The sequence below is a fragment of the Lampris incognitus genome, chromosome 3 (genome assembly GCF_029633865.1).
Source record: "Lampris incognitus isolate fLamInc1 chromosome 3, fLamInc1.hap2, whole genome shotgun sequence".
NCBI classification, from domain to species: Eukaryota; Metazoa; Chordata; class Actinopteri; order Lampriformes; family Lampridae; genus Lampris; species Lampris incognitus.
In genome coordinates this window covers 81,741,881-81,752,008 of record NC_079213.1, presented here as the reverse complement: position 1 = coordinate 81,752,008, position 10,128 = coordinate 81,741,881, and the positions used below count along the sequence as shown (strand labels likewise).

The 10,128-nt window shown below is 41.0% G+C and overlaps 1 protein-coding gene across 4 annotated transcripts; it reads right to left on the bottom strand.

Moving 5' to 3' along the window:
* On the bottom strand, positions 1-10,128 carry pak2b (p21 protein (Cdc42/Rac)-activated kinase 2b). Of its 4 annotated transcripts, none has more exons than XM_056275749.1 (15): positions 9,922-10,128; positions 8,388-8,806; positions 8,089-8,195; positions 7,606-7,756; positions 7,168-7,199; positions 6,940-7,053; positions 6,679-6,814; positions 6,111-6,174; positions 4,602-4,650; positions 2,973-3,085; positions 2,706-2,823; positions 2,477-2,576; positions 2,142-2,338; positions 1,244-1,381; positions 1-1,058 (listed from the first exon to the last, which is right to left on the bottom strand). In XM_056275749.1, exons 2-15 carry the CDS (start codon positions 8,575-8,577, stop codon positions 972-974), a joined length of 1,596 nt encoding a protein of 531 aa, XP_056131724.1. In that variant the 5' UTR covers positions 8,578-8,806; positions 9,922-10,128; the 3' UTR covers positions 1-971. The 4 variants fall into 4 exon arrangements, with proteins under 4 accessions (XP_056131724.1, XP_056131723.1, XP_056131726.1 ...); XM_056275748.1 differs by having other exon boundaries at positions 8,388-8,739; XM_056275751.1 differs by having other exon boundaries at positions 8,388-8,661.

Sequence of the window (10,128 nt, the reverse complement as noted above, 5' to 3'; positions counted from 1 at the left end):
AAGGCGGGACAGCTGCATTTATTTGAGTGCGCAGACAAGGTTGTTAGTTATCCAGAAAGGAAAATAAAGAAACAGTAAAATATACATTGCCTTTACCTACGACCTTTTCATGGGCTATTCCAGCATGACATAGCCACCGTTTTTCCAACTAGTTTTTAAAAGTACACAATATACACATAGAAAAGAAAGAATAAACCCTGTCAATCTAACATTTAATTTACCTGTAAGGTGCACCTCTACTATCAAGAGGCTAATGATACAGGGGGTTAAAACACTGATCCAGTAGGATTGTCAGATGTGGCAACCCTTTCACTTTATCATCACTATCAACATAGACAACGCTTTCTGATGATGGAAATGTATTATGTGTTTCCTATAACTGATACGAGAAATGTCCATAAACCATGGGTCGATGTGGAAATAAGAGTTTTCATTGAACGAGACCCATCACATTAACAGTAAAAAGGGACACGTATGAAATTCAAGTATCAAAATGACTAAGACACTGATAAGCTGAAAAGGCAATTATAAAGGTAGTAAAAATCATGGGAAAAGAGACTGACACAATCAACATAATTAGGCAACATTTTGCATTTGTTTAAGGCAGTCGATTTAAAAGAAAAAAAAACTAAATAGAACTAGGCATCTTCTTCATTCCAAGTTAAATATAAGCCTAGGCCTTGTCACCAAAAAGTTTTTTGTACAAAATAACTAAGCCTGACTCTTAAAACTAAGCACTTTTGTTTGACTTGTCTTCTGACATCTGAGTGAATATAGAGTTCATGTGGACAGCGGTGTCATGGTGCTCCAATTTTTTGGTCTTCTTCACAGTGAGGTTTGTCAGGGCTTTATATAAGGCTGGTGCATCAAGAGTGAATAGTCACTGTCAGCCTATTGTCTGGTACAAAACCTAAATAGTTGGCACATAGCTGTGCACAGCATGGGGAAGGCAAAGTGGGTTGGTTGTTCAACTAACGATTGCCCTTCATGGCCTCCTTGGCAGCCAAAATGAGAGGTGTGAGACTGGAGAGGGGCTTTGCCAGTTTCAGGAAAGGATGCTAAACAAGAGGAAAAATAAAAAGGAGATCAAACCTGGAGGCTTAGGGTTTAAGTTACATGATAGTCAAAAAACAAACAAACAAAAAAACCCCCCAAAAAACAAGCTCATACAACAGCAAGTAAAATAATGACAGTGAAAAGGGGAATATAAATTAAGACGGCCAAAAATAGCAAGTGTTTTCACCTGTAGCAGGTCTTTGCCTGCGCCTCTCTTTTCAACATCCATTTCAAGGCAACGGTTGAGGAAATCTCTGAAAACTGGAGAAAGTTTCTCTGGGTTCTGAAGTTCAGGGGTGCCATTGGTGGCAATAAGATAGAGTGCCTGGCAAAGGGCAAAAGAAGAAATAAAGAGGTAAATAAGAGCGCTCTCCCCATCCACCAACTGTTATACCACTTGCAGCAGGTTCAAAAATAAGTATTGTGTAAATAAGCAATATGGTCCAGTTGTGAATTTGAAGTGATGGTTTAAAACTTAAAGAGTTGGTAGATATTCTGCATTGCGTGCAAAACATGGACCTGCACCTCCTGACTTTCAACAACTTTATCTGGCTAATACAACATTTCAAATGATAATATGTTGATCAAGCTTTACTAATTACAGGTAACCTTTTTCCAAATACTGCTATGTCACTGAAAACTTTTTACTGCAAAATTTCAGTGAGATAGCCAGAAGTAAAAAAAAAAAAAAAAGTTAGCTTCTGTGCACCTTATCATCACAAAATTTAAACAGTGAAGCTTTTGGTCTTTGTGGACATTCATAGACATACAAGAGAGGATGTGAACAGGATAGAGTGAAAGTACACATGAATATACAGCATCTTGTTTAAGTTTCTTTTTTTTTGCATGTGTGCGCAGCAGAACCCCAATTAACTTTAAAATTCAAATGTGATAACAGAAACAAGTCAGTATTTTTCATTTCAAGATGTAGTAAAGTGGCTTTTTGGAGTTGTTATACAATGAATGCAATGAGTGATAAGGTTTTCCATCTGGTTGACACGATGCAAAAGCATTTTCTTCATTCTGTGCATGCTTTGAGCTTACTTCATAGGGTACCTTTTTTGTGACTTCTCATCTTTACTTACTCGTAGTGGATTCTCATTCAGATAGGGAGGCTCTCCTTCAACCATCTCAATGGCCATGATGCCAAGGGACCAAATATCTACTTTAGGCCCATAGGCCTTTCGAGTCACCACCTCAGGAGCCATCCAATAAGGAGTTCCTACCATGGTGCTGCGCTTGCTCTGCTCTGGGGTGATCTGGGCACAAAAGCCAAAATCGGCTATCGAAGAGATGGAAAACAGGTAAGAGCTATTACATAGTTAGAGTTAGCATCGATAATCAGTCTGAGGGGTTACTTGGTCAAAAGTGAACTCGATGATGCAAGGTTGTTTGTAAAATTTGGCATTAAAGGACTTACTAAGCTTGACAGAACCATCCATCCCTAGTAAAACATTGTCACTTTTAATGTCTCTGTGGATGACCTGGTTTGCATGCAGGAATTCTAGTGCTTGTAAACACTGCAAATGGGAGCAGACAAAAAAAGTGAGGCACAGAATAAATACAGATTGAAAAATTATAAAATACTTCTACACAAAAAGGGAGAATTTTACAAGTTTCTTTCAAATAGTCATGGATTCACAGCATACCTCTCTGCAGACAGCAGCTATTTGGGCTTCATCCATACAAGTCTCTGTTACCACGTCTGTAAGTGAGCCACCAGCCAGGTACTCCATCACCACAAACAACTCCTCCCCCATCAGGAAGCTGGGACAAACACAGACAAAGTCAACCATTACAGCAAAACCTGGGAGGTCAAGATAGTCTTCCTCTGATAGTACTTTGTTGCTGAACTGTTAGAATTCTTTTCTCATCAACTTAAATGTTTGTGGCTGCAGGTGCATTTTCATTGTCACCTGTCTAAGAAGTTGACAATGTTGGGATTCTTCAACTCCTTCATCACTAGGATTTCATTAATAATTAACTCCTTCTTTGGCTGCTTTTGTAGGTTAATCTGTTTGATGGCAACCTGAAAAACGGCAAGATGTTAGAGAAGAGATTCAGAATTATCAAAATCTGGTGAGTTATTGGCAGTGCTACAATATTTCACTTCAAACATCACATTTGGGATCCATTCTTAAGAAAATGATTCATCATTACTAGCCAAAATGTCTCTGTGTGTTTTTTTTTTAAATCCTTGATTTAAGTTTCTGCAAATGACCTTCATCTTGATTATTGATTAATCAAGTATCTACCACTCTGCCTATCTTTCTGCAGCCCTAATACATTAGTATCATCAACTACTACTTTCGGCTGCTCCCGTTAGGGGTCGCCATAGCGGATCATCCGTTTCCATTTCTTCCTGTCTTCTGCGTCTTCCTCTGTCACACCAGCCACCTGCATGTCTTCCCTCACCACATCCATAAACCTCCTCTTTGGCCTTCCTCTTCTCCTCTTCCCTGGCAGCTCCATATTCAGCATCCTTCTCCCAATATACTCAGCATCTCTCCTCCACATATGTCCAAGCCATCTCAATCTTGCCTCTCTTGCTTTGTCTCCAAACCGTCCAACCTGAGCGGTCCCTCTAATATAATCATTCCTAATCCTGTCCTTCTTCGTTACTCCCAGTGAAAATCTTAGCATCTTCAACTCTGCCACCTCCAGCTCCGCCTCCTGTCTTTTCGTCAGTGCCACTGTCTCCAAACCATACAACATAGCTGGTCTCACAATCATCTTGTAAACTTTCCCTTTAACTCTTGCTGGTACCCTTCTGTCGCAAATCACTCCTGACACTCTTCTCCACCCACTCCACCCTGCCTGCACTCTCTTTTTCACCTCTCTACTGCACTCCCCGTTACTTTGGACAGTTGACCCCAAGTATTTAAACTCAAATGCCTTTGTCACCTCCACTCCTTGCATCCTGACCATTCCACTGTCCTCTCTCTCATTCACGCATAGGTATTCCGTCTTGCTCCTACTGACTTTCATTCCTCTTCTCTCCAGTGCATACCTCCACCTCTCCAGGCTCTCCTCAACCTGCACCCTACTCTCGCTACAGATCACAATGTCATCCGCGAACATCATCGTCCATGGAGACTCCTGCCTGATCTTGTCCGTCAACCTGTCCATCACCATTGCAAACAAGAAAGGGCTCAGAGCCGATCCTTGATGTAATCCGACCTCCACCTTGAACCCATCTGTCATTCCAACCGCACACCTCACCATTGTCACACTTCCCTCATACGTATCCTGCACCACTCCTACATACTTCTCTGCAACTCCTGACTTCCTCATACAATACCACACCTCCTCTCTCGGCACTCTGTCATAAGCTTTCTCTAAATCTACAAAGACACAATGCAACTCTTTCTGGCCTTCTCTATACTTCTCAATCAACATTCACAAAGCAACATTAGTATCATCAATGTTGGACCAAAATTTTTTTTTTAATATTTGTACCTTTGTAGTGTCTCCACTAACTCCACTATTTACCTTATCCTTTGCTTAGTCTATATATCCCATCACACTAGTCAATCACTCTTTACCTCCTGTCCTGTAGCAACATCAGTGGCTGTGAATACTGTTCCCGAAGCCCTGTGGGAAGAGTGATATTTTTGATGAGCAATTTAGGCTGTTTCTATACATGTATACACTGTCAGCTTCATATACACAAGTAAACATATGTACCAGTATTGATATGCATAGACACACGCAACAAATTTTTGCTTGGTACTGAGAAAGTTTATGTATAGAGACATATGTATAATAATCAAAATAACCCATTACTCTTGAAAAATTTGATAAATGACTGCTGAGTATACACTTTCATTGCAGTGTGTTGTGGGGTACACCGCAATCTTGAATCAATTTTTTTTGAGGGAACTCCGCGACATAAAAATTTTACCCCAGAGGCTTTTTTTTTTTTTTAGCAAAAGCACTTACTTTAAAAAAATATGCAAGACCAAATTATTTTTGGGTGGTGGCAGGGACTTTCAGCTTTTTTGGGGGGAAATTTTATGTTTCGCAAAATTCAGACCGTTGTACTAAGAGCAGGTGATCACTATATTTGGGAGGATGCTGACCATACTAACTGGCAATGGATTTTATTTGAGCAGCTCTAGTTGTGGTGATTTTAAACCCATGCCTCACGGAAAGCATTTCTAAGTATTTGTTACTTAAAACTACATAAAAAAAATAAAAAAAACAACATCAGGAAGGCAGCTCGTCTTTTGTGGTGAGGCTGCATAATTCGTCTGTTCTAGTGTTACCTCCGGCTTGGTCGGGCGTCCCTACAGACACAATTGGCCGTGTCTGCGGGTGTGAAGCCGGGTGTAGGCATGTGTCCTGGTCGCTGCACTAGCGCCTCCTCTGGTCGGCCAGGGCGCCTGTTCAGGGGGGAAGGGGAACTGGGGGGAATAGCGTGATCCTCCCACGTGCTACGTCCCCCTGGCGAAACTCTTCATTGTCAGGTGAAAAGAAGCCGCTGGCGACTCCACATGTATCGGAGGAGACATGTGGTAGTCTGCAGCCCTCCCCGGATCGGCAGAGGGGGATTGAGCAGTGACCGGGACGGCTTGGAAAATAGGGTAATTGGCCAAGTACAATTGGGGAGAAAAAGGGGGAAAAAATAAATAAATAAAAATTGTGTGTTCTATTTACAGCTGTTTGTTACATCATAATTTCCCAGAAATTGTACTTTAGAGGCTGCAATATAGCTTTATGGATTGCTGGATACACACAGGTACTTTTTTGCCTGGATCCTATAAAACAGTTATCAAAGCCAATGAAGTCCAAGTTAAAGTACACTATTCTTTGAGTAGTATTCTTTGCGTAGTCTTTCAATGATATCAATACTAATAATTTATATAAATACATAATTAAACTAGATGCGAGTCAGAGAGTGACCACCGCGTCAAACATAAATATAAGATGCATGTGCATGATTGCACATTATACAAATACAGTTGAATCCCCACCACACAAATAAATCTCAACCCGAAACATACAAACAGACATGTAAACATCTGGTGAACAATCTATTCAACTGCTCTTACCCCTGGCCAATTTTCTCATATCTTGTATACTTCTTTTTTGGATCTCCAATGCTAACGATGCTTCCTGTAAGCCATGACACAATCATTTGTCAGTCAAGAGAATGGCGACCAAAAATTAATTTATGCTTGATATCTTGGTTGCTTGATATTTCCTTGCAACAACTTTAGAGGTGAGTGTCACTTAATATGTATGCTGTGGCAAAGGCCTCTGATGTTTTTATGGCAATAACACATAAAGTTCCCCAAGTTTAGAGCCAAAACCAAAATAAGTTGAACCATCAAGCATATCCATGGCAATGACTTTGGCCTTCCAACTTCGATATCCAGTATAATTTCATGACAATCAAGGATATTGTCTGTAACATAAAGTGTGTGAATATGAACAAGGGTCAAGCAGCCCTTTGTTCTATTTAAAACACTTTATTTCTGTTGAGTGACAGCTGTCAAAAGTGTCAACTTGGCCTAAATTAACTTTATACTGGCAAGACAGCTTAGAATTGTCAAATTGTTGCCACTACATTACTAGATTTGTGAAATTGATGAGATTTGTGATATTAATGAAACTTACTCAGTTTGTCCATAATCTCCTCATCTGACATCTTGCCCTTCTTCTTCTGCCTGTCCACGGCAGACTTGGAGGCAACATCTCCGTCAGGACATGTGACTGGCGCAGGGATGGGGTCAATCACAGAACGAGTATACACCTATTGTACACACAGAAACAGTAATGAGTAACAAATTTTACAAAACCATTTATGATGGACCTGCCTTTGGGGGAATCACAAAGATATTTGTACTTTGACAGGGCTGCTTGTGATGAGCTACTTACACTCTTGGTGTGCTCTGGTCGTGGGGCCACGATAGGAGGGGGCGCCTCATCATCATCATCATCATCAATATCTTTGATATTTGGTGATGAAGGTTCAGTGCCTTTTTTGACGGGCTAAGAGATTGAAATGGAAAAGTCAGGATTCTTTATAAGCCAAAACAATAAAAGAGAACTGGGATGCATTCAACCCAAATCTATAAGTCTGTCAACAATTAACGTGATACTTACAGACTGTGGCCCTGGAGTGTAGGTATCTTTTTCTATGAATTGGAGGGAAAAAACCCATAAAAAAATATATACTGATAATATTGCAGGACAATTTTAAAGGATTTCGATGGTCTTTGACTAGGGCCCACATTTTACTTTGTTTATATTGTAGGAAGACTACAAGAAATCTGTCTCCAAACTGAAACTGTATGGTTTGTTCTAATATGATTAGCAACCTTGGCATCATAGGATTATGTGACAAATGGAAGTTTTTGTATGAGACTATTAGAGGTCATAGTCAATACTGAACCATTTCAGAATTTAAAGAAGACACTAATCATAAAAGGCATGGTGGGATCTTTTGTTTTATTTGGTACAATTTAGCTGCCTTATAAGAACGTGTTCATGATGTGTTGTAGGTGTGCAAAAGTCCTTGGTGCAACAATGTAATACTCTCACCAGAAGATGAGAAGCTGAGGTACTTCTGACGGCCATTGCCTGTAGAGTCATAGAACTTAAGAACATCAAGAACAGCCTGTGGGTTTTTCTTCTGTTCTGACTTGGTGATGTTTGAGGTCTGGAGGAGACGAGCCCATTGCTCTGGCATGCCCTGTGTAGAAGAGGGGAACAAACAAACTAAGTGGTTAGAATAATCTGGACTAACATCTGATAGTTGCATAACTTAAATGTGTTGTGAAAGTGCGTTGTGACTCGCGCATTGTCAAATTTTACAAAAAGGTTAGGGGAAATGTCAAAGAATGTGTCCAGCTCATGCAAATGTAATAACATTTTATATATATATATATATATATATATATATATATAGCACCTCTCATAAAAGAAGTGAAGCTCAATGTGCTTTACATTAGAAAGAAGCAGACAGATGTGAGAGTGGTTGAAGCAAAACAGGAAAAAAATGCAGAACAAAAGAGCAAAACTCACAGTGAACTCCCCTGTGACAGCATCAAAACCAACATGTATGGTGTGCTCAAAATCCGAAGGTGGCGAGATCTCTGGGCGCTCTTTGTCTCGATCTTTTTTTCTACTACCTGAAAATATCCAGAATAGTTCCAAGTTCAAGTTGCATTTTTATAGCGCTTTTCTAGCTGCAACATAATACTGCATTTAAATATAACGGCACAAAGTGCAAGTCTGTTTCTGTTGCCCCCCCTCCCAATTCTTCTTTTTTACAGATCGCATTTTTTTTAGTATGAGCTCCTCTTCAAAGTTTTGTCCCTCACCTTTCTCAGCCCCTGAGAAGATTGAGATGATCTTGTTGCGAGGTTTCCGCTCCTCTGGGACAGACGGCAGGGGTTTGGAGCTGTGATTCGTTGACAGCGAGTCTTTGCCGGCGCCGGTGCTGAATATGGTGCTGCTCATCCTGACTGGCGGGGCGGGGGGTTTGTCCTCGGGGTCACCGTTGTCACACATGGCGACGGGTCAACGTGAGCCTCACGGAGTAAAGAGGCACGGGGAGACACGGGGGGCTGCAGTGGGGAGGGAAGGCCGAGTTTGCTGAGTGAAAGACAACCAGGGAGGATAACAACGCTCACATCAGCAGGAGGCGTGGTTGTGGCAAGGCACTACAGGAAGCTGTACAGATGATGATGAACAGAACAGAAACAGAAACGGAATGGATGCAGCGGTGATTGGAATAGGCCTAAAAGGAGACATTGATACAAGTTAAGATAGTATGTAAATCAAACCAATGACATGCTAAATAAAAACAAGCAGAGCATACTGTTGTAACACCTGGGCAACTTTCAACTATAAAAATCAGCAAGTTGATTCATAGTTTTTTTCAGCAGATGAGCATCATCTCTATAATGGTAATAATATTAAAAGTAATAGTAATAATGATAGTTTCTTCTTGAGACGTTTTCAGTTTTTCACTACTGAGGGACTTTTAAGCAATTTTACACCTGTTATTCCAGACAGACAAAACAGCCACTAAAATTAGCAACACAGCCCTGAAAGGATTCAATGGGGTGACCACTATGAAGATGGCAAAGAAATCCGATGCCACATCTTTTTTTCTTTTAGCTCTCCTTGTGTATTTTATCATCACACACAGACGAAGGCAACACTTACGTTTACCACAAATAGCGTATACTGTACTTCACTCACGGTCTTCCACAGCATACCAGTGTTTTAGCTTTTCTTCTTTAATGCGATGTTCCTACCTTCCAAGATCAAGGCCATTGGTTTCCATTCATTTCAGAAGGGTATGACAAATCAAATGGCAGAAGCTCGCTTGAATTGGGCGAACATTTATTGGTCACCTTAATTGTTTTTGTTTGTTTGTTTTTTTGTGTGTCAAAGTTGCATTAGCGTTGCGGGGTAATGCAGCTGGTTGATTTATGGAGTTTTGCTGGGACTCTCGGCTGCAAGTATTCTCAAGACACGTTTTAAGTAAACACAAATCCGTCCACCACGTTAGCATTGAGTTTAATCAGAATAGGTTAGGATACGTAACGTAAAGCCGACCCATTACAGCCACGGAAGGCTAACTATTAGCGTCAGTTGGTCAACTACTGTGGTACCCTGCTAACGTTAGCATGTCAAGCTACACTGTTTGCTTTGTATTAAAAAAAACCCTGCAAGGTTAGCGTTACAGCTAAGCGGCCAGACAAGCAACGTATGTACGGGCCCCCTCTTAGTTTGTCAACAGATGGTTCAAATGACATCGCTAACGTTTCTAAGTAGCTAGCATCTGGCTTGAAACGCGCCTCACTGGCAGGCTAACGACGGCGACGTAAGAGCCGCACGACTCACCGGAGACTCCAGCTCGACTTGGACCTAACTTGACTCCTATTCCTCGGCACCTTAACGGGGTTTGAGGAAAATCTTGCCAGGCGTTTCGCCGTTGTGTTGCGGGACCGAGGCGGCCGGTGGGCTGGTATAAATAAGTTAGATGGGTGAGAATGTGTTTTCAACTATTTACAGTGTGAACTTTTCCGCTATCTTATCGGCCCTTGGATA

Excerpts from the sequence above, each read along its gene's own strand:
- pak2b (XM_056275749.1), bottom strand. The coding sequence starts at position 8,577 with ATGTGTGACAACGGTGACCCCGAGGACAAACCCCCCGCCCCGCCAGTC. Across the intron at positions 7,200-7,605 it reads CCTCAGCTTCTCATCTTCTG|AAAAAGATACCTACACTCCA; the intron begins GTGAGAGTATTA and ends TCCAATTCATAG. Across the intron at positions 6,175-6,678 it reads GGAGATTATGGACAAACTGA|GAAGCATCGTTAGCATTGGA; the intron begins GTAAGTTTCATT and ends CATGGCTTACAG.